Source organism: Centroberyx affinis, unplaced genomic scaffold (assembly GCF_046629955.1).
Source record: "Centroberyx affinis isolate AG114_WGS23_722 - 3 ecotype Tasmania unplaced genomic scaffold, CSIRO-AGI_Caff_v1 ptg003305l_1, whole genome shotgun sequence".
Lineage (NCBI taxonomy): Eukaryota > Metazoa > Chordata > Actinopteri > Beryciformes > Berycidae > Centroberyx > Centroberyx affinis.
The window spans coordinates 7130-31786 of NW_027281312.1; the positions used below are offsets into that span (position 1 = coordinate 7130).

Genomic DNA, 24657 nt, shown 5'->3' on the forward strand with positions numbered 1-24657 from the left:
GGATATTAAAATCAGCTATTAACCAAAAAAGTTTTTCAGTTTCAAGACAGATGCTGAACAATACTGCCTATGGAACACGTAAAGGCAATCATGGAAAGGACATTTAAATGTATTTGTTGACTTGTCAGTTGCTACTGTTTAGGTCTGTCTAAAGCCCATATCACAATGGGTTTATTTGTGTTTGATAATGAAGTCTGCCATGACATATGTTGATGACCCTTTGGTTAATGTCAAGGTCACTTACAAAGACCACGCCACTATGTGATGTATTTAGATGGTTTATTGAGGGAAAGAGGGGTCGAGAATGGAGGGATGAAATAAGGGTGGAGGGTGGAGGGATGAATCAGGGGTCGAGATGAAGGGATGAATCGAGGGGGTCGGATGAGTTGGGGTCGATGGATAGCTCGAGGAACCAGGGAATTGAGACTCAGGGTGGGGGCACTGTCTCGCTGACGGGGAGTCTTCTCGGCTCCATCATTTCCCCCTGTGGCTCCTGTACTGAGAGAGAAGAGCAAGGGGTTGGGAGGGAGGGATGAGAGAACCGAGACATACGAGAGAGAGAAAAGGTCATGGTTAGGCATGTTTAAATAGGGTGGAGCAGGAAATTTAATGTGTGCTTGAGGCGTGGTCTTGTTCCTGAACTTTAGTTATAATAATAACTTCATTTGTTGTGACAGAGACATCTAGAACATTGTCAACCTTGCATTCAAAGTGACATTATCAACCGAATGACACTTAATGACAACAGTCATAAACATTCAAGTTGAACAAGTTTAATTGATGTCAGTTGTCATTACATAGTTATGACAGTGTCATGTCAGCCTTATTCACCCCCCTTCAAATAAAGTGTTACCAAACATTTTTTTCCCTTCATGGGTGACTGTATAAATGCAAGGGACATTTTATGGATTATCACCTCAGTCTTCTTCAGGAGTGCTTTGAAAGGGGCGGGCACAGGCACAAGCAGTCACCCATTCAGGGACACCTGGGGAATAAGAGAGAGAAGAAGAGGACAGGAGAACAGGGGGGAGCACAAAACAAATATCATAAGATAAAGTTAGGAATCACATGAAAAAGAAGTGATTAAAAAGTGGTTGAAAATAAACAAATACTCAAAATAATGTCTTCGGAGTGTTTGTCATTGAGTTTTTTTTTTTTTTGTTTGTTTTTTTAAACGGGAGGTATAACCCCCTTGGGTCCCGGGATGACAAAGTTTAGTACCACTCAAAAAATCTTCTGCTGCTCTACCCAAAATCTTAATAAAAAATGGATAGAAATATTGTAATCAAGTTATCAGAGGAAGAGTTATCAGTGAGTAATGCAATATACTCATCTTATCTTTACCTCTATCCTCTTCTGCTCTGTTCCATCTTAACGAATGAACAACCAAAAATGTTGACAGTTTCTGAATACTATATCTCTGAATATGGATAAAGTGCAACAAAATAATCACAGAAATTTAGGGTAGAAATGTATTCAGGCTGTAAATGATTAGATGGAGTTAGCAGCAGGTGAGTGAGTTATGCGATATTACTCTTCTTTATCTCATGGCCCAGTTAATTATCTTTCTGCTTGACAAATTCATAGAGCACACATCAGTGACTAATACTCTACATACACTCACTGATGTGTGTGTTGTGTGTGTGTGTGTGTGTGTGTCAGATGAATGGAGATTGTGATGAATGAAGTCATTGTGCAATATGTTCTCATAAACCTGTGTATATATATAACCTATATTAGTTTTGTTAGGTCTGCTGCTCACACTTCTCTGTCATACATTCATATCACACTGGAATGTGTGCAGTCAGTGTTGTGTTGAAAACCCCTTACATAATGTGATTGTACAGATTATTTAAGTCAAATTGTTTTCTTTTATCTGGATGTAAGTCACAATGACTTTCTCTCCTTGTTAGCTGATTCTCCATCATCATACACAATAAATGCTAAATAAATATATGTATATATATATATATATATAAACAATATTTACTAATTTTTATATCAAAATCCCACTACTTTGCTGGAAAAATGTTACCATCACAGATTTTTTTTAACCATCATATAAGACCTGCAACTTCACAATTTTCAAAGCTCACCAACAGTTAGAAATTCCTGTGTCTCTTTGCCCAGACAAATCTTGCAGTCTTTTTTCATGGTATAATGAATAATAACTATGATAACTATCATAGTTACCCAAATGGCAATTCTCTGAATCTTCACAAAGTAAAAAGAAAATATGAAACTGACCTGAAAAGGTTTCGTCCTTGTCTGTGTTCATCATCAGCATCTTCAGTGTTGCCCCTGAAATGCAGGTAATCATTCAAGATAATGAATGAAGATGCTGATGCAATGTCTGGTACTTTCTGGCAGAGCATTTCTACATTGTAATCCATGGTATACAAAAGCATGAACACCAATAATTACCGATGGACGGTCACTCGGCTTGCGATCTCACATAGACAGTAGGGACACTGATTCAGATGTGCATCACACGTCTTGCATGCCGCCAGGTGTCTACAGGGCCGATACACAATCTTTGCTTCCTCGTCCAGACAGACCACACAGGCAAGGTCCAGTTCCTGATGATGTATCTCTTCTGAAAACACAGGAAAACACTGAATTAAAAAAATAAGCCAGGAATGGTGCTCATTTCAATTTACAATTTACAATTTCACATTTGGCAGACGCTTTTATCCAAAGCGACTTACACATGAGATTTGCATACAACACAAGCAAGTTTCTAGATAGGAGAGAACAACGAGAGTAAGTGCTATAGAGCTAAGTTCTGGTCCAACAGGACAAAGGTGCTACGAGACAGTGCAACAAGCTAAGTTCTGGTCCAACAGGACATAGGTGCTACGAGGGAGTGCTACAAGGCAGTGCTACGAGGTAATGCATAGAGTGCATCAATTTTTTGTTTTGTTTTTATGAAAGGAGGTATTCGCTAAAGAGCTGGGTCTTTAGCCTTTTCTTAAGGATAGAGAGGGATTCTGCGGATCGAATGGAGTTTGGCAACTCGTTCCACCACCGGGGAACCACAGAAGAGAAGAGTCTGGCTAGAGACTTAGGGCCTTGCTGAGGTGGCAGCACCAGGCGCCGCTCCATGGCAGAGCGTAGTGAGCGGGAGGGAGCGTAGACCTGAATGAGGGAGTTCAGGTAGGTCGGAGCCGTTTTGGTTATTGTTTTGTAGGCGAGCATCAAGGACTTGAACTTGATGCGGGCAGCAACTGGGAGCCAGTGGAGGGATATGAATAGCGGAGTGACATGTGCTCTTTTGGGCTGGTTGAAGACCAGACGCGCCGCCGCGTTCTGGATCATCTGCAGAGGTTTGAAAGTACAGGCCGGGAGCCCTGCCAGTAAGGAGTTGCAGTAGTCAAGGCGTGATATTACAAGAGCCTGTACCAGGAGTTGTGCTGCATGCTCAGACAGGTAGGGTCTGATCTTCCTGATATTGTATAGAGCAAATCGGCATGACCGAGCAACAGAAGTCACATGCTCCTTGAAGGTTAGCTGGTCATCAATCATGACACCCAAGTTTCTGGCAGACTTTGTGGGTATGAGCTCAGTTGATTTGAGCTGGATACTGATTTGTTGTTGTATAGAGGGACTGGCTGGGATGACAAGGAGCTCAGTCTTTGACAAGTTAAGCTGAAGGTGGCGTTCCTTCATCCAAGCCGAGATGTCGGCGAGGCATGCCGATATCCGCGCCGAGACTGTGGGGTCGTCTGGCGGGAACGACAGGAGGAGCTGGGTATCGTCAGCATATGAATGATAAGAGAAGCCATGTGAGCGGATCACTGCACCCAATGAGGTGGTGTATAATGAAAAGAGAAGGGGTCCAAGCACTGACCCTTGAGGTACCCCTGTGGACAAGTAGTGGGGTTTAGACACTTCCCCTCTCCAAGACACTCTGAAGGATCTCCCTGAGAGGTAGGACTCAAACCAGCAGAGGGTAGATCCTGAGAAGCCGAGCTCAGCGAGTGTGGAGAGGAGGATTTGGTGGTTCACTGTGTCAAAGGCGGCCGATAGGTCAAGTAGCAGTAGGACAGAGGACTGACCGGCAGCTCTAGCTGATCGCAGTGTTTCTACTACAGACAAGAGCGCAGTCTCGGTAGAGTGTCCGCGTTTGAAGCCAGACTGGTTGGGATCATACAGGCGGTTCTCAGAAAGGAATTCAGAGACTTGATTAAAGACCGCCCGCTCAAGTGTTTTGGAAAGAAAGGTGAGTAGTGAAACTGGCCTGTAATTATCAACCTGAGATGGGTTGAGTGTAGGTTTCTTTAGTAGCGGGGTAACCCGGGCTTGCTTAAAAGCAGTGGGGAACACACCCGCTGAGAGTGAGGAGTTGATGATGTGCGTGACTGCAGGGATAAGTGTGGGAGAGATGGCCTGCAGGAGGTTGATTTATCAATGATTTATCAATAGCACAGAGGATAGTCCCCTCATTGATTGATTAAATGTGTGGCACTAGTCTGCCTGTTTCTCACCAGTTCTCACCGCTGCTTCAGCGAAACCAGCTGAATGGTCAGCAGATAGGGTCTGAAAAAGGGAGATAAAAGTTAATGTAAGATCAGCATGTGGATTGACCTTTAAGACATAGAGTTAATTTACAGTAATAATCACCCTAAAATGAACATTCAGTCAATGAGTACCTTTACATGGACACAAATATTCTGATTACTGGGAGTAATCAGCTTAAAGCAATATTTCAATCCCATTTACATGGTTCAATATAACGTGATTTCTCTACTAACCTAACATGGATTCATTTAATCATTGGTCTATAGGCCTAGGGAAGGAATCTACAGAAGAAACACATTTTCTGCCACTCTACGCAATGTTGTTTGCTTTGTAAATACAACATCTGGGTTACTGCATCTGGTGACCTTTGACATGCAGTTTGAAAAAAACAAAAGAAATGTGACTAAGGTGTTTATATGTCCCAATAAATGAAAAGATTGAGCAGAAATCGGTTGTGCTTACTCTGAGTATGACCTTACTCTGATTAAGATAATCAGATAAAGTTTCAATAGTTGGAGTATTGTCTTAATCAGGTTAAGGTTGAATTATTAGTGTGGATGTAAACATACCCCAATGTCTTCATTTCAGTTGGTAGGACCACCACACAGTGAGTTAGCCCCAGTAATTCCATCTCAGTCTGTTATATCTCATCTCAACCCTGTTCACTATTGAAGTTAACAGGACCATCTCTTCACAGCTCCAAAAAAAAGCATAAAATGTCATGTAACATAATTCAATTGTGTTGTAGCCAACCGATTGTCCCATGTGTCCAAAAGTCCAATATTTTCCTCATTATCAACTATATTTTCCTCACTGACAACCTACAGTGCTCTGGTAGGGTTGCCACTGTGACCAGAGCATGATCAGTGACAAAAATATAGAAGACAATGAGTTAAATATTGGACCTTTGGACCCACAGTGCAATCGTTTGCCTATATAACACTTTATTATGCTGCATGAATAGTTGAAATGGACATTTGATGTATTACTTTGGAGCTGTAAAAAGAGTTTGGGAGTAGGCTGAGATGGAACTAAGGGGGATAAGGGGCCGTGTCAACCAAGCACTTAAAGTGCTGGTGCTGAGCACTTTGGCAGCGGTAGGAGAGCGCTGGAGCGGGGAGCGCTGAGAAGACGTCTCCGGGTGTTGTTGCTATGATAAACGTTTAAGTTAGCCTAGCTAACGTTAGCTACAAAACGGCAGGATGCCTGCTCTTGGTCCCGCCCCTGCTTCATCCTCATTGGTTGATAGAACTCTGAAGTGACATTGATGAGCGGTGCTTCAGACAAAGTTGAAAAGGTTTCAACTACGTTTCAACGCTAAAAAGAGGTGAGGTACCTGTTTTGGGTCAAAAGCGCAACCTTTCCATAGGAAATAATGAAAAAACAGTGCCAGTGCTTTTTTCACAGGTCTTTGGTGGACACGGGGGTTAACTCACTGTGTGTTTGGTGGTCCTAGCATCTTCAGTGGAGTTTGACTCTGTCTTGAAATGCCAATGGGAGAGCAGTTTGTGTTCCAAAACAGACTACGGGCCGGAAAGTGAGTTTTGAAACCCAGAAATCTCACCACCTGGTGAAGTAATCATTTTGTGCTATGGGGCAGTAAAAACTTACTTATTGTTCATTAAATACATTTCAGTTGTTTCATGATAGTGTCATTTGTTTCAAGAGCAATGTAAGATAAGTTTGCATTCTCAAAATAACAAGCTAACTTTGATGCGTAGTTCTACTTATGGCAAAGGTGAGATGCCCAAACACTATCACTGCATTCAAACCATCTGGGTCGATTTCACACTGATGCTAAAAAAAAAGTGAATAGTGATAAAGAATGGAGAACAGGGGTACAATTTTTTTTTTATTCCAATTTTCAGTATTTCATGGTAAACTATCAGCAGTCTGCAATATCAAAGATGTTTGTTTATTACATTTTTGAGTGTATGCATGTGAGTGTGATGTGCTGATGAACAAACTAAGACAATATAGTATGTATAACTATAAAACAGATAAGTCCATACATGAGGGAAAAAAAGTGAGTGAGAATGAATAATTTTACTCACTGGCAGAGGCAATTCATCCACTTCTGTGTTGTGGTCCTGTGTGAAAAAACAGTAGATCAATGATATATGATATACTCACTCAAGATTAAAATTTTAGCGTTAACACCTACAGGAGAATTTCAATAGTCGGAGTATTGCCTTAGGGTTAAGATTGAATTATTACTGTGCATGTAAACCTACTCATTTTACCCTAATCAATCTACTCACCTCCATGTCAGGTTTGTAGGACCACCAAACACACAGTGAGTTCACCCCTGTAGTTTCATCTAAGCCTTCCTTCAAATTATTGAAGTTAACAGAGCCATCCTTTTTACAGCTCCAAAAGAGCATGAGCATGAAGCATGAAATGTCCATCACTTTTCTCTAAATAGCTCATGCAGCATAATTCAAGTGTTTTGTAGCCTAAAGATTGCACTGTATGGCCAAAAGTCCAATATTTACCTTATTATCACCTATAGTTTCCTCAGTGGCAATGCTGTGGTTGGAAATGTAACCTACAGCACTCTGGTGGGAGACTGCTTGCTACTGAAGGGTGTCCACCACCAGAGCATTGCCATTGAGGAAAATATAGGTCATAATAAGGTAAATATTGGACTTTCAGACCTGATGTGCAATTGTTTGGCTACAAAACACTTTATTATGCTGCATGAGCTGTTTGGAGAAATTAGGTGGATATCTTGTGCTTTTTTTGGACCTGTGAAAAGATGGCTCTGTTAAATTCAATAGCTTGTGAGATGGTTGAGATACAACCACAGAAGAAAACATGCTATGTGTTTGGCAGTCCTACAAACTTCAGTGGAGCTTCGACTGACATGGGGGTGAGTAAATAATGACTGAATTTTCAGTTTGGGCTGAACTATTCCTTTGAGTTAAGATATTTTAAGTCAAATTATTGTATTGTTTTTACCAGAAATCTCAGCACCTGTGTAGGTCTAGGTCTAGGAAAAGTGAGATCCTCAGACACCACTACGCCATTCAAACCAGCTTGGTCAGCTTCACATTGGACCTAAAAAGGGAATAGTAATAGCATGGTGAACAGGGGTACAATCTTGCCAATTATCAGTAAACCCTAACCCAGGATGCAATATCAAACATGTTTGTTTAATACATATATGTGTGTGTGTGTGTGTGTGTGTGTGTGTGTGTGGAGGGTTAATGAAGAATCTAAGACACTATAGTAAAAAAAACAAACTATAAAACAGAAATGTTGTGGTGAGTGAGGATGGATAATTTACTCACTGGCAGAGACTCATCTCCTCCTCTCCTCTGATCCTATGTGAAAAAAACAGCAGGTCAGTGGATTTTTGGATTTCACTTTCTTATGGTTATGAATCCAAAAAGCCCAAAATAAAGTAGTAATGCAAAAGATTCTAACCAAGAGCAAAGGAATAATATATTCTGTCTAGCCATTACAATAATAGCTGAAGAACGTAAAAGCTAAAAACTAACATTGCTCTCTCATATCAGCATATAGCTGAGAGAAAGTCATACGACAGCAAACACAACGGCAATCAAACTGAATTGGAGAATTATCCCTCTGAATTCAGTTCTATGTTGTTTTTGCACATACCCAATCCAAAGCCAAAGGAATATTAGGAGGTCTACTGTAACAGGTGGTCTGAAAGATCTCTGAGCCGGTTTAGCATACGAGACGCCAACCTTGTTAGCCAGTAGCTATGGCATACTGGAAGAGCCTGTTGTTTAATCAAGCAGGTCGTAGAATAACCAGCTTAGTAGCTCTTAATATTTGGCAACAATATACATTTTTGAAGTACTTTTTTGTTATTTGAGGTACAGCTTGTTTCTTTGCGGCCTACTGTGATGGTGCCATAACGGCATACACAAACTCATTCTATCTTGTTGGTAAGCGGTATGGGCAAAGATCTATATTTAAACAATACATAAATACGTATACATAAATACATAAACAATCATCCAAATGCCATCAACAATCTCACCATTTCAGATATCAGCTGTATGTGTGTATCAGCTGTTTCAGACATATGATTCGCCCTCAAATTTTTCACAAGCACGATGGAGATTAGCCTAACTCTTTAGCTAGATGATTTTTACGTATTAACGTCACTTCCTCCGCCCATGTCACGTACACAGCGGACATTGTCAACGTGGCACAACGTGGGGTGACATACTACAAATATTCTTGGTAAAATTACAATTTTTTTTTTTTTTAAAACCTTTCCCTTAAATCTGGTAAAAAAACAAAACAACACAAGTTACTCTTTCAGATAAGGTCTGTCCATACAGTTATCAGAATAAATAAATAACATTTTACTTTAACACTGAACTTAAAGGGAATCTACTACAAATTATTTAATGATATCATGTCAGCTTACCTGGGATGCTGAGCAGTATCTCTTTTCCTGGTTCTTTTGTTTTGAAAAGTGTTTGGAAAAGCTGCTTCACGTGTTTGGTAATGAGAATGTCCGATAAGCCATGTGTGGTCCAGTAATCTCTTGTAGAAGAAGTGGTTTTGAACAGTTTCCAAAGCGAGTAACTTGACTCGCACATTTTTATGTAAGATCCATTCATTCTGTGTGATCCCAACATGAATAAGCTCCAAGAGATGCAAAACTACTAAACGAGTATCATTATTTCATTAATGACATCTCTTGTGTAATAGTGTCAACCTGAGACATGAAGGTCTGACTATGGGGTGGCCTGTGACACAGTGCCACATGTCAAGCCCCCTCCTTTTTGTAGCCATAGGTTAGATTCCCAGCTGTTGCATTTTGTCTCGTTAATGTCTTTGCTTTTCGTCTCCTATTGAAAAAACAAACTTTGTCATGATAGTTTATTTTTGAGTATTCACACACTCAAACTTGGTTGACGTAAAAGACGATCCACTGTCCAGTTTGTCCATTTGGAAGAACTGTGAGCAGTATCCATATGTACAGCAGTCTGCTCCATCTGGTCCCATGCCTGTCAGAAAAGGAAGACAGCATTTAGTAGTTGTGTTTTTTTTTTTTTAGCAGTTGTTTAGTTGCTTTCAAATATGATCACGTTAATCCCTGAACTATTAGTCATAAATAACCCCACAAGTCAAGTCAACACTTTAGTGCTCACTGATGCTTCTTTCAAATGATGCCACTAGGGGACAGCTCACCTATATCTAAGTTGAACCTTTGCTTCAATATAGTCAGTTGAGCTGTTAACAAAATTGTCTTAAGATACACCATTACATCCACATTACCTGTATAGAAGATCCACTGAAAGATATGTTCATATATTTGAGTGATGCTGCAGGTGATATGGGTGAAAATTACATGAGTTTCACATCATTGTTGCACAGCAGTGATGAATTCACAGCATAGTTTATATGTTGTAGGTATGTTATATGTAAGTTTATGTATTGTGTATAGATATATAATCAAAACACATAAGGAAAGCAAACAATTTCTAAACAAAACGGACAATATTGCACTGCTACAAAATTTTAACAAAAGTTCATTTTAAATCTAATCTAGCCTGCAGTCTTGTGTGAAGATCAAAGTTACATCTTACAGCCCTGATAACGAGAAGATCTGCAGCGACGTTCAGAAACAGAAATCGCATTAAACGGGTGAGAACGCTATCCTTTAATAGGCTATTATTTTGCAACAAAGTATCTGTTTTAGCAAGTTGTGATTTTGTCAATGAATTGAATGACCCGTAGCTGATATCGTTGTGTTTTATGCTCAGGCCTGAGGGTTGATTGCTGTACGTGGCTGAGGAAAAAAGAAGAGGATTACCTCGCACTGAACTGGACTTTAGTGAAAATTAAATTGAAACTGGCCTATTTTTTTACTTTTACTATTTTTAAAGCTGTATTAGGCTATGTTGTAGGCCTGCATAGCTTTTCATAGCTACTCTATTTCAGAGTAGGCCTACACATGCCAGTGGATTTTTTCTCCACTTCACAATTGTTCAGTTTTGTGTTTTGTTGGTAATAGCATGCCCCAATAAAAATAACAAAAAATGCAAACAGTTTTCTTTATTGTAGTTCTATAATTTCATAAATGCAACAAAACATGGTATTATTGTAATGGAAATGCAAAGTTAAAATACCAAATAATCATAAATAGCACACTGCAGAGTAGCCACATGTGGTAAAACTGCCAGGACTGTGCGCTGTGGCGCTCTCCGAGGTGCTGATCCTGCTGCTGGGAGCAGCTAGGCTAGGAAGCTGTCCAGGGTGCTCTCTTTCTCCTCTGCCCACAGTAGTGGGAAGGCTCCCATCAGCGGGAGCTTCCAGCCAAATCTCCTGAGACGTTTCTTCAGTGTCCTGCCTCTCATTTGCACTTGGGTCCTCACTGCATTCTGACAAAAACATATTAATGAATGCTCATTTAGACCTATTAGTAATGGTGATAGGCTAATTTAGACTTAATAGGCTGTGTTACCTTCATTATAAGGCTCAAATAAGTTTTGTGGCTCCAGACAGAATTTTTTTTTTTTTTTTTGGCCAAAAATGGCTCTTTTGATAGTAAAGGTTGCCGACCCCTGGGTTAGATAGAGCAGATAGTCAGGAGTAGGCTTTTGTTTCAACTTTCTTTTCTACTAGTTTGCTCAACACAATAGACTTAATCTCCTGCTTAGTGAGGGACCTCGCTACCTGGACTGACATAGTAATCAGCCAACAATAACAAATCATCTTTTTATTTTATTTTTATTTTCTGCCATTTGTGTATATACATTTTCTGCCATGGATCCAACCACTTTTTGTAAAATAAACACCAGGTGTCTGTAATGCTGTTCCCAGAAGTTTTTCTACATTTTTCCCTTTGCCATTCTAACAGGCCTTAATAACAGAAATTAAACAAAACAAAACAAAGACAATGGCCATGAGCTCACAACAGACCAACAGCAAGCAGAGAGAGAGTTCCAGGAAGTGCCAGGGCTTTATATAACATCAAGGAGGCCACTGATTGGTTGCTGTTGATTGACACCTCCTTCCTTTGCACTGGTCACCAAACCAGGAACCTGAGAGAACAAGTAAAGGAGAGGAGAAAAAAGGCAAACCTCCAACAGAACACAGAAAATACAGGGAACATACCAGATATATTAATGTTACCACCTGTGTAGATGGTCACTCTTAAGTGTAGGGAATGTCCTAATATTTATATAAGGAATATGAGTCTTTTCACACAGTGGCACTGATCATGAAGAATTATAACTTTTCGTAAGGTGGCACAAATGATAAGATAAATATTCCTACAATGTCTAAAATCAGTCTCATATCAGTCTCATAAAGTTAACCATCAATTTGAAATATCAACTAACAATTGAATAATTATTATTGAAATTTCAATATTAATAGTTCATCTCAATTAAAATACAATAATATACCTTCAGTTAACACTAAATTAATAATATTGGTCATTTAACTAAGGGTTGAAGGATAAGGCGAGGACTTTAACAGCAGAGGTTGGTTCATTCATGCATTCTGTAATACAGACACAAGACCCTTTTTGTATCAACACACAATTTATTGATTAAAAGTAACACAAACTAATACAAATTATTTACAAGTGTGTGTGGGTGTGTGTGTGTGTGTGCATGGGTCCTTAACTCTAGGGTATGTATGAGCATGCTGGCCGCATGGCCAGGTACTGGCCCTTTGTTAGAGAGGGGAACAAAGGGTCGTAAACCATAAGCCTAGATGGAGGGAAAGCTGTGTAGGCTTGGTGGTATGCATGGACACACTTTGCCCACATTCAGTAAACAGTAGGTCCCACATCAGGTTGTAGTCAAGATGGCGCCAGTGTGTGTGGCCTGCCGTATGTCACTGCTAGTGCTGTGTGTGTTTGAACTGTTTGTCTCGCTTGTTGTTCAAAATGTCAATGTCAATGTTTACTGGTGTACGATCGCCAAACACTGCTAGATCTTCGATTTTCTTCCAAAGATCTAGTAAAGTTGGATCATGGTGGACATGGATCTTTGCCCCCGCTCCTGGCGAGCATCCCAGCTCACCTGTGCCTAGCCCCGGTTCCACCTCTGCGGCGTAAGCGCACCCGCCGCCGGGGTAAACGCAGTGGTCGGCTGGTGAGGTTAAAGGCTTGTCTGGCGGGTTCTTCTTCTTCAGCTTCCTGGACTAAGGATGGAGCCGTGCCTAGCCTTGTTATTCCTCGGCAATCGCTGGACCCTCTCGACGCCTGGCTGGTACCTGTCGTCGGCCCGGATGAGATGTTCCAGCCCCGCGGCCCCTGCTCTCCTCGTCCCCGCTGGCGCGGGGTGAATCACGGCAATCTGCGCCCTCTGTGTCGGGCTCCCCTGACAGCTAATGCCGCGGACCCGCCGGTTCCTGCCAGGTTTGGCCTGGTGAATGCTAGATCGCTAGCGAACAAGACATTTATTTCAAAGGATTTCTTCACGTCCCGAGGATTGGATTTTCTCTGTGTGACTGAGATGTGGCTGATATGAGTGTTGGTGAGTCCAGCGCTTTCACTGAACTTTTACCTCAGGATGGCTGCTATTTTAACTCCCCGCGGACGTCGGGCCGAGGAGGAGGAATAGCCAATGTTTTTAAGACTCACTATAAATGTAAGCAGCTATCGCTTCCATCCTCGTACACCAGCTTTGAGCTGAGCTTATTTGAGCTTGGTCGCTCTCACACAGTGTTGTGTGCTGTGGTCTATCGGCCTCCCAAATACAATAAGGACTTTTTAAATGACTTTTCTGATTTCCTGGCTGACACTATGCCTAAATATGACCGCGTCCTTATTGTTGGGGATTTTAATGTTCACGTGTGTTGTCCTGATAAGCCAATGGCAAAGGACTTTTTACATCTTATTGACTCTTTTAATCTTGTGCAGTCTGTATCTGGACCCACACAAGAATACGGACACACACTTGATCTTGTTTTATCACATGGCTTGCCTGTTCTTAACCTGGAGATTTGTGACGCAGTGTTTTCTGATCACATGCCTGTTGTATTTGATGTTGCTCTGGCCTGTGATACATTTAAACCTGCCGCTGCTGCTCGGCGCTGTCGCATCATTAACTCTTCCACTGCTGTTCAGTTCTCGGCCGCTTTTAATCACAACTGCGCCATTCCTGAGTCTGTGTACAATACAGAGGAGCTTAGCTCATGGTTTATTCCACCTGCAAAACTGTTTTAGACACTGTGGCTCCATTAAAAACCAGGCAGCCTAAAACCAAATCTGAGCCCTGGCTAAATGACAGGACTCGCGCTGTCAGACGTGAGTGCCGTAGAGCTGAGCGCAAGTGGAAGAAGGACAAACTGCAGGTGTCTTTCCAAATGCTAAGGGACTGCTGGCGTAGTTATCAGACAACTGTGAGAAATGCTAAAAGAAAACACTTGTCTGATATTATTCTTTTGAACCGTCACAAGCCTCGTGTTTTATTTAAGACCATTGACTCAGTTCTTAATGCTCCACAGGCTGTCTGTATGGAGGCCTCCCCTGTTGTCTGTGAAAACTTTCTTCACTTTTTTATTGATAAGGTCTCCTCTACTAGGGCTCTTATTTCACCCTCTGCTTATGACCCCTCAATCTCTGTCTCCTGCTCTGCTGTCTTCGACCAGTTTGAACCTGTGACTGTCCTTTTTACAGGAGATTGTTGGTCATTTGAAGCCCTCAGGTTCTCCTAACGATGCTGTCCCTCCTCGACTATTTAAAGAGGCTTTTCCCAGCGTAGGGCCATCTGTTGTTGCTGTCTTGAATAGCAGCCTGTCCTCAGGTGTGGTCCCGGCACATTTTAAACATGCAGTAGTGCAACCTCTTATTAAAAAAACTGGTCTAGATCCAGCAGTTCTTGCTAATTTCAGGCCTATGTCCAAACTGCCTTTTATTTCAAAAATCCTTGAGAAAATAGTCCACAGCCAACTAACGGCATTTTTGGAAGAGCACAGTATTCTCGAGGTTTTCCAATCCGGTTTTAAAACCCTGCACAGCACCGAATCAGCCCTTTTAAGAGTTTTTAATGATATCTTTTTAGCTACCGATTCTGGTGATTGTGTTGTTCTTGTGCTTTTAGATTTGACTGCTGCATTTGATACAGTGGACCATAACATCCTGATCTTGCGCTTGGAACAGTGGGTGGGCATCAGGGGCATAGCACTGGAGTGGTTCAGGTCATACTTGGCGGATCAAACTTTCTGTGTCAGCCTTGGTGACTCTGTGTCCTCCTTTGCCCCTCTCTCTTAGTTCTAGGCCCTCTTCTCTTCTCCCTCTATTTGCTCCCACTTGGCTCCATACTTAGGAAGCATGGTGTTTCTTTCCACTTCTATGCAGATGACAGTCAAATTTATGTGCCGCTTAAAAAGAACGACACACACTCACTCAAAATGTTATTTAAGTGTCTTGATGACATAAAGGCCTGGATGGCTTTTAACTTTTTAAATTTTAATGATAAAAAGACTGAAGTGATGGTTTTTGGTGGCACCACTGGGACCCCCCCCCTGTAGATCTGGGTTCCTTGGCCCAGTTTATCAAACCTACCATCACAAACTTAGGGGTTAAAGTGGACCTTAAGCTTGACAGCCAGATCAGGTCAGTTGTTAAATGTAGCTTTTTCCATTTGAGGCAGCTGGCCAAAGTAAAGCCAATTCTCTCAAGGCACCACTTTGAGACTCTGATCCACGCCTTTGTCACTACGCGGCTGGATTATTGTAATGCATTGTATGTTGGGGTTACTGCGTCCTCCATCACCCGTCTCCAGATGGTACAGAACGCTGCCGCACGTCTTTTAACTGGCACACGTAAATATGAGCACATTTCCCCAATTTTAGCCTCACTTCACTGGTTGCCTATACATACTAGGATCCATTTTAAAATTATTTTATTTGCTTTTAAATCCTTGAATGGTCTTGCCCCGCCCTACCTCTCTGAGCTCTTACACGTATATATGCCCACCCGCTCTCTCAGGTCAGCTGATCAGCTGCTCCTGACTGTACCGAAGACTAAGCGGAAGCTCAGAGGGGACTGTGCCTTTGCTGTAGCAGCTCCAAAGCTATGGAATGACCTGCCTTTGTACATTAGACAGGCTTCTTCCCTGTCTGATTTTAAATCTCTTCTTAAAACCCATCTTTTTTCCTTGGCCTTTGGCACTTTGTGAGACGTCGATTTTTATTTTATTTTATTTTATTTTATTGTTTTTATTATTGTATGGCTGTTATGTTTTATGCCTTTTAATTTATTATATTTGTATCTATTTTATTCTGTTTTTATCTTTTGTGTACAGCACTTTGGTCCACTGTGGTTGTTTTTAAAGTGCTTAACAAATAAAGTTGGATTGGATTGGATTGGATTGGTGGAGTTGGTAAACTAAGTTGAATGAGAATTCAGGGATTTTATCTAACAATAAAATATGAGAAATTAGAATAACGATATATTCTTTGGTGTTATGAGATGATGAAGTTAGATCATGTTAGTGGAGTTAAAATACATGCAAACCCTGAGTTTGTGTGTATTTTAACTATCTAACGTGGGATGGCTATTTAGTGTTAACTGACTAACAGTTTGTAAATACAATACATATCAACAATTCAACATTAGTAAACAGTTTATATTCACTTCATTGAATATATATATGTTATTTTCCTAATGCTGTTGCTATGCTATATGCCCAGTTGTTACAGTCTTACTTGGAGTCCTTTGTTTGTCGCGTTGTGAGCGGTTCAAAGCTTGCGGTTTCAAAACTCTGGTTTTCCAGGGAAAAGGATTGCTCTGTTGTCCTGATGTCTGGGTTGGTGATCCAGCTGTGTTTCTCTCTGTTGGCCTCATCTGTTGCATGTGGAAGAAAAGGGAGAGAGTTGTGTGCGCTCCTCAGCACGTTGTAGGCTTCTGGTGTTGGCCTCTGGTTCTGTCCTGGTTCTGGTCACTCTGCTTTCTTAGCAGAGGAAAGTTCCTTTCACATCCGCAGTTTGCTTCTGCAGGGAAGAGAGGGTAGGCTGCGCGTATTCACTCCGTTTTGGAGTAGGCAGGAGACAGTACAGGCCTTGGGCCTGCAGGAGAAGGGACACCAGTCCTTCTGCGCAGCCACCAGGAGAGAGCTCAAGAGAGAGCTTGAGAGACAGAGGGGACCCCCAGAGGGCTTGAGAGGCAGAGCAGTAAGAGAGAGAAGAGCAGCACTTGGTTTTTAAGAAAGGTGATTTCACACCTAGGTGTGAAATGACTGGCTGCCTATCAGGGCACGGTTTTGGGTGTTCAGAGGGGTTACCACAGGAAACAGTTGTAGTTCTTTACATAGGGAACTGTAGTTTTCAGGATGGCTGAGGGATTGTACCTACATAAGCATTATATTATGTGTAGTCACTTCACTAGTCTCACTTCACTAGTGTCAGGTGCTGTCTGTCCCTGTCAGTGAGCTTCGACCTGCCCCTGTTCCTCTTAGCCAGTGCAGTTTGTCTGTGTTTTGCATGATATTCAAGACTGTTACCCTTGCCAAAATAAATATTTTTTCACTTTTTGTGACCAATGCTGTTAGGATGGCAAAGGGGGAACCGGAAGAAAAAACTTTCTGGGAGCAGCATTACGGACACCAGGGGCCGTATCCACAAAGCTTCCTAGTACTAAGAGTTGGTCCTAGTGGTGAAATTCTAAAAAAACTTTGAGAGTGATGACATTTTCTAAGAATTTCCCCTTAAAAGTAAGACTAAATCCTATTAAAGATAGAAGCTATTCACAAAGCATCTTAGCCCTTAAGAGAGCTCCTAAGGTGGAAAACTGTTAAGAGTAAAGAGGAGGACTTTTAGGAGCTTAGGAGTTTCTTAAGGAGAGGAGGAAATGGCTGAAAGACGCAGAAAAGACGCATTAATGCTATTATTATTATTATGAAAGTTATCACAATGTTAAGATATTTAGCAATAGGCAAACAGTGCAATCAGAGCTCCTTCAGACTCATATTGTGATGCAACCTATTTAATTCCCACTGGCCGGTCGCACTGTGCCCCAACAAAACAGCAGCTATGGATACAGTGAGTTTTCTCTGTATTGTCTGGTCACTGATGGGGACACATGTCTGCATCATCTGCAATATGTTCAAAAATCCTATTCATATAGGCTTGCCAATATAGTCTATAAATTATACTAATACTACTGAGTCTTGAGCCATTTTCACCAAATCTTAACATCAAATTAGTAAAGTATAATAACATTACTGCATTTGCCCAAATAAAGGCAGAATGCGTCAACCTGTGAGGACCGTACAAGCATTAAAAAGTACTGTTCGTATGGTTTTCAAAGATTTTGTCCAGTGAACTCTATTTTTATTTTATTTTTGATAGTATAAGCAAACCACGCGTTAATATCGAGTAAATTGTGTTTTATCTTGTGTGATTCCTTGTGTTCATTCTGGATGAAAAAAAATCAGTTGAGTTTGTAAACTTGTAGCGTTTTCTCCTTGGTTCGGTTTCTTTTCACACGGAGAAAAATCCAAGCGAACCAAAATGCATCACTACAAACCAGGTGAGAACGTTCACTCCGCTTATTGAAGCTTACCTAGCGAGTTTCAGGAGCAGGACCACACCTCAACCGCGCCTCTTCCGGCACCCCTTAAATATACCATCCTAACCCTCTCTTCCCCTTTCGCTCTCGTATTCTGTGCCAGTACAGAGAACAAGCAACTTCGCTCTAAAGCACTTCCACGCAGTACGAGCAATTCAATTAATCCACTCACCTCATTCAGGGAATGGATTTCATCTCCCTCTCCCTGTCGGACGATGACCTTTTCGATAGGAACCAGGACGGCCCAGCCCAAAGCTCCCTCCAGCCCACGCCATCAGCACCGGCAGCAGAAGCCGACAACTTCCCCGTCGCCACGGTGCCTGAAACCCCACTTACTACGGCCCGAAAGCCGGCCAGGTCACGGGCGAGCTCGGCTAGTTCAGTCCCTTCCATGGTTCACATCCCGCCCGGTTCATCGCTCCTCAACATACGAGACTACTACAGTTCACCGGATGAATCCTCCGCGTCTCCCAGCCCACCACCTTCCTCAGGAAAAAGAGGACGCGGCGATTCAAGGCCAATCCATCGCCGTCGCCGCAGTTCTCCAACTCCTTCACCCTCGAGGATGACTCCAGCCCCCCGCCATCGTTCCGCTCATGTCGGCCTCACAACTCGCAGCCGGTCGCAGCGTCACCACGCTCCAGCGAGGTCCCCCGTCGGCCAGCCTCCATCTAAGATCTCCGACTGGACCGTTGCCACCCTCCAAAAAACTCTCAAGGATAAAGGAATTCCTTTTCATCGCATGGACAACAAAGCAAAACTGTTCAACAACCTCATGTCTGCCTGCCGTGCCCACCGCTCCGTCAACACCAGTGCTCTTCCGGGTGACGTCATCACGCGCGCCCCAACGAAACGTCACAATGTCAGCCTTCCAGCTCGAAGGCAGCAAAAAGTGCAGCAACAAATCGGGTCATCAGCAAGACCACATAACACCAGGGCTTCAGCAACCACCTCCCGTCAATACCTCGCACAATTAGCCACGTCAGTTGGAGCGCCTGACACTGGAGTTCCAGGACCCTCCACCTCCCACCTAGGTTCTCATCACCAGCACCGGCAGCCTACACCATCCAGGGCAAACGACACAGCACCCCCCGCCATCCAGTTCCAGCATTTGCAACAGCTTACGCTAGCTGGGGCATCCGGCACCGGGATGCCGGCACCCCCTGCCGCCTACTTCCAGCAACCGCAGCAGCTCGCTCTAGCCGGGGCTTCCGGCACCGGGATGCCGGCATCCAGCTTTCCTCCACAGCTCTCGCTGCAGCAAGTTCCTGCTGCACCTAACTCCGGTCTTCTCTCCCAACCCATTCCAGCCCAGCAGGCAACCGTCAACTTCACCCTGTCTACAGCTAATCCTCCCATTCGCCCTCACACTTTCGCCTCCCGTCCTTCTCCGGTTCCCACTAACCTACGTAAACAAATCATCGACGGTAATTACATAGATCTCGCACGCCTTCTCATGCCTTCCCTCCACCAACCACCCGTCGATAGATTCCTTGAAGGACACGAAGGCACCTTTCTCCGCCTGAAAGAGGGAACACCCGCCCGTTCCAGAGAACTTACTCCCGCCGAGTTCGCATACGCCTTCTCTCTCTACAGAGACGTTCTCTGCTCTCAATTTCCCACCCACCACCAGGAACTTGACGACTACATGGCCACCGTCCTTAATCTGGCCCTCCGTTTCGGAAGCAACGGTTTTTACCAGTACCACATCCACTTCGCCTCCGAAGCCGCCGCCCGCCTTCAACAGTTTAACGAGGCCACATACTGGGGCGTTCTCGACACAGAAACCTACTGTCATATCTTCGCGGCCCGTGCAGCCCTTACATGCCCCCTTTGTGGAGCCCCGTCTCACCCAGCCTCTTCCTGCTCCATCCCCGCTCCCGCCGAGCCAAATCAAAACCCGTCATGCACCAAGGAGGTCGCACCATATGCAACAACTTCAATGATGCCGGTTGCAATATGTCCCAGTGCCGCTTCCTCCACGTCTGCTCCTTCTGCGGCGGTGGCCACGCCCGCCCTGCATGCCCGCACAACCCCACTCCGCAGAAGCTAGGTAGGCACCTTTCGACACCTATTAACATCCCTGCCTTGGCAGCAGCTTCTAGCTTTCGTCAAGTTCCTCCTAAACGGATTTAAAGAAGGTTTCCACCCCGGAATTTCCGCACAACCTTCCATCATCGATCTTTCAGCACCCCACGGCAGTTCCATCCCTAGCATCAATAGCTTGATTCCGAGCGAGGACTTCTCCCTTAACTACGCCACCATCAACCATGCCATTGCCCTCATTAAACTCGCCGGCAAAGGGTCGTGGCTCTCAAAAGCGGACATCACAAGTGCCTTCAAGGTTCTCCCTATTCACCCCGACTTCTGGCGGTTCTTCGGTGTCCGCTGGTGAGGTGCATACTACTACGCGGTCAGGCTCACTTTCGGGTGCAAAAGCAGCCCCAAAATCTTCAACACCCTGTCCGAAGCCCCCTGCTGGATCCTGTCCAACAACCATAAAATTCCGTTCCTCGTCCATCTCTTGGACGATTTCCTTATCATTTCCCCTCCCTCATCGCCACCCGCTTCTGGCCTGGTCACTCTGACTTCAGTTTTCTCCGACCTTGGGGTTCCCCTGTCTGCAGAGAAAACAGAGGGCCCCTCTACATCCCTTGAGTTCCTCGGAATCACTCTCGACACAATCCTGTTTCAGGCTTCTCTCCCAGTCGAAAAGCTTAATCGAATCAGCCTTCTGATCTCCAATTTCCTGCTTGCCGTCAACGTCAACTTCTCTCCCTCCTAGGCCATCTCAATTTCACCCTTCGCATCATTCCTCAAGGGCGGGCCTTTATCTCTCACCTGCTATCCATCGCTTCTTCCGCCCCATCTCTCTTGACCTCCATCTCCCTGGACAGTCCAAGCCGCGCCGAACTCTGTCTGTGGCTCAACCTCCTCGCCAACTGGAACGGGATCACCTTCTTTTATGATGACCACCTGACTCACCCGCATGACATCAACCTGTACACAGATGCAGCTCCTTCCGCCGGTTTTGGGGGTTTCTACAATGGCAGATGGTTCGCAACAGAATGGCCCCCAGAGCTCGCAAACGAATGCCAGGTCGCTTCCTCCGCTCTCTTCGAGATGTACTCCATAATAGCCGCTGCTATTCTGTGGGGTCACGAATGGTCCCGCAAGGCCATCCTCATCTACTCAGACAACCTCGCAGTCATTGACATAATCAACAAAGGACGCTCCAACTCTCCATCCATCATGCCGTTCATGCGCCGCCTTGTCTGGCACTCCGTTACTCACCAATATATTCTCCGCGCAGCTCACGTTCCCGGCCATTCCAACACCATCGCTGACTCTCTTTCTCGTTTCTCGTTTCAGAAGTTCAGAAGCTTGGCACCTCATGCAGATCCCTTCCCAACGCCGGTTCCTCCATATTCAGCACCGACTTTCAACTTGTAAATCCTGTCCTAATACCCCTGATCGTCGAATCCCAGAACTCCATCATCAACAGCCTATCACCCACAACCCTATCATCCTACTGGACAGCTTGGAAACGTTTCCGCTACTTCCACGTCCAGCATAATATAACCTTCCCGTCATTCGATCTCATCACCCTGACTAGCTTCATTACCTACGCCCATTCCGTGATGGCCATCAAAACACACACCATCAAAGTTTATCTTAGCGGCATCAGCTTCTTCTCCAAGCTCATAACCGGCAGTCCAAGCCTAGCTTCCAGCCATCCCCAGATAACTTCACTCCTCAAAGGACTCCTATGTCAAGAGCCAGCAAAAGATCCTCGCCGTCTTCCTCTAACTGCCGACTTACTGTCGGCCTGCATCCACACCATCATACAGCACTCCCCACGTAGCTCGAACCCTAGAAGCCATGTTCCTACTCGCTTTCTTCGGTTTCCTCAGATGCTCCGAATTCACCACCTCAACCATCCACTTCGACCCACGTCGCCACGCTTGCATTTCAGACTTGTCTCATTTTTCAGAAGACACCATGGTATTCTACCTAAAACAAACCAAAACCAATCAATCCGGTCCGCCTACACCCATCTTCTACTTCCAAGCTCAATCGCCACTGAATCCCTTCCAGACTCTCGCAGACTACTCAGCGTTCCGGAAATCCCAGAACGCAACACCTTCAGATCCTCTCTTCATCTCCGAATCCGGACAAGTGGCTACTCGATTCTGGTTCCACCATCACCTCCGCCACGTACTCTCCTTGTCCGCCATTTCCCCCGTTCACTACTCCGGACACTCCTTCAGGATTGGAGCCGCCACTTCAGCCTCCCGCAACGGCGTCCCAGAACACTTCATTCAACTCATGGGCCGCTGGACTTCCCAAACATATCACCGCTACATCCGTTCAGATCTCAAAGATCTCAGATCCGCCCAATCTCATCTCCTTAAGTAACTGGAGGTTTTTGGGGGTCCGTCATTGCCCGGGCGCTGCGGCGGATTTCCCAAGAAGCCTCCCCACAACGCATGCGACTACCAGAACTACCTCCTCATCGTCTTCAATAAATCATTTAAATACATCTTGTTGATGGTGTGGTCCTTGCTAGTGAATTGAAGCTTACCTAGTGAGTTTCAGGAGCAGGACCACACCTCAACCGCGCCTCTTCCGGCACCCCTTAAATATACCATCCTAACCCTCTCTTCCCCTTTCGCTCTCGTATTCTGTGCCCCTCCCCCCCGCCCTATTCTTTCTTCCTCTCCTTCCTCCTTGTCATAGGGTCCTGAGGGGGTCCATCATTGCCCGGGCGCTGCGGCGGATTTCCCAAGAAGCCTCCCCACAACGCATGCGACTACCAGAACTACCTCATCATCGTCTTCAATAAATCATTTAAATACATCTTGTTGATGGTGTGGTCCTTGCTAGTGAATTGGTCAGATGTGTCTGGGGCGGGAGCAGGAAAGTAACAGGAAGAAGGTCCTGTGTTCTGGACTAGTGCACATTGCTATGCAACATGGAGCAACGGCAGAGAGCAACGGCAGAGTTGACATTTGCTCATAACTGTTGTAATTATCTGGGCAATATACCAGGCAAAACTGTACCAGCAGAATGCGAAATGCAATTTGAGGAAACGTCTTGAAAATGCTATACTGGCTATAGGCTACCTGGCTATAGCTACCTGTTATACCTGCTGTACCTGCTATACCTACCTGCTATATCTGCTATACCTGCTACCTGGCTGCAGGAGCTGTTTAGCTCAAACTTGCAGAGTAAATTGAGTGCAACTGGTAGTTAGGTCGGATCGAGGTCGGATCATGTTCCCACCACAAACGAACCACTCCAGAGTTCTTTCGGGACCAGACCGAGACCACCTCTTCCAAAGGGTCTCGGTGCGGTTGTTTTGGTCCACACCCGAGTGCGATTACTGTGTTCACACCTGCCCAAACGAATCGCACCAAGGGGGAAAACGAACCAGAGTCCGATTTAACCGGACTAAAAGCGCAGGTGTGAAAACGCCCTTAGAGTGGACCAAAAAGTGGACCAACAGAAAAGGGACTCAGTTCTTTTTGCGTTCACATTGTCAGTTCATTTGAAAGAGGACTCAGTTCTCTTTCTGGTTCACTTCAACTCTGATGGGGCCTCAGTCCAATTCAGAAATGCACACCTAGCTAATTCTCATACCACCACTATCAACCTAATCCTAATGGTAAAACAAATTAACATAAGTATAAAAACTATGCTTCAAACTTTAGCTCTTTCTAGTGGTGTTATTTATGTCAAACAGGCATATTAACTTGACAATTAAGTTTGACTCAGATGCTGATTCTATATATGTTAACAGATCATGCTGGACAAAACCAAGATCTCGCATTTGGTGGGAGAGCACAAGTGCCTGGACTGACACTGACTGGCGTCGGAATTTCAGAATGGGCAGGGACACATTCCTCTACCTCTGCTAGCAGTTGAGACCTTACCTTGAGCGGCACAGAACTCGGTACAGGATACCTTTGACAGTGGAGCACTGTGTTGCTGTTACGTTATGGAGGCTCTCCACTAACATAGAATACCATTCTATCTCACACCTCTTCGGTATAGGGCTCTCCACTGCCTGCATGATAACCCAAGAAACAGTCTCCACCATTGTACGTGTACTCAAGTCACGCTTCATCAAAGTCCCAAGAGGGACATTGTTAATGGATTCAGGGATAGATGGGGTTTTCCCTGGGGCTATTGATGGCACACGTGCCCATCATAGCCCCACATGTCAACAAAGCAGATTATTACAATCGTAAGGGCCACTATTCAGTAATACTGCAGGCTGTAGTAGACCATAAACTACAGTTTTGGGACATAAATGTAGGTTGGTCTGGAAAAGTACATGATGCGAGAGTGTTTGCAAACTCTACACTTTTCCAGAAAGACCAGTCTGGAAGACTTTTCCCACTGTGGACTGAGGAATTCCAGGGGGTTAGTGTTCCCATATCAATAATAGCTGATGCAGCATATCCACTGCTGCCATGGGTCCAGAAAACATATCCTGAAGGACAGGGCATAACACAAGACCAACGACAGTTTAATTACAAACTGAGTCGAGCAAGAATGTGTGTAGAAGGGGCTTTCGGCAGACTTAAAGCTCACTGGCGTTGCTTACTCAA

General features: G+C 44.2%; 1 protein-coding gene across 7 annotated transcripts in view; it reads right to left on the reverse strand.

Annotated features, from left to right (window-relative positions):
• Positions 1-836: 836 nt before the first annotated feature.
• The window catches only part of LOC139660440 (death-associated inhibitor of apoptosis 2-like), a 42098-nt gene continuing 18277 nt past the window's right edge, over positions 837-24657 (reverse strand). For all 7 annotated transcript variants that reach the window (XM_071538587.1, XM_071538585.1, XM_071538586.1 and 4 more), the window contains 4 exons: positions 4488-4539; positions 2425-2596; positions 2248-2301; positions 837-985 (listed from right to left, as the gene is read on the reverse strand). In XM_071538587.1, the coding sequence (XP_071394688.1) occupies positions 976-985; positions 2248-2301; positions 2425-2596; positions 4488-4539 (288 nt within the window). In that variant the 3' untranslated portion in view covers positions 837-975. The remainder of the gene's footprint in view (positions 986-2247; positions 2302-2424; positions 2597-4487; positions 4540-24657) is intronic.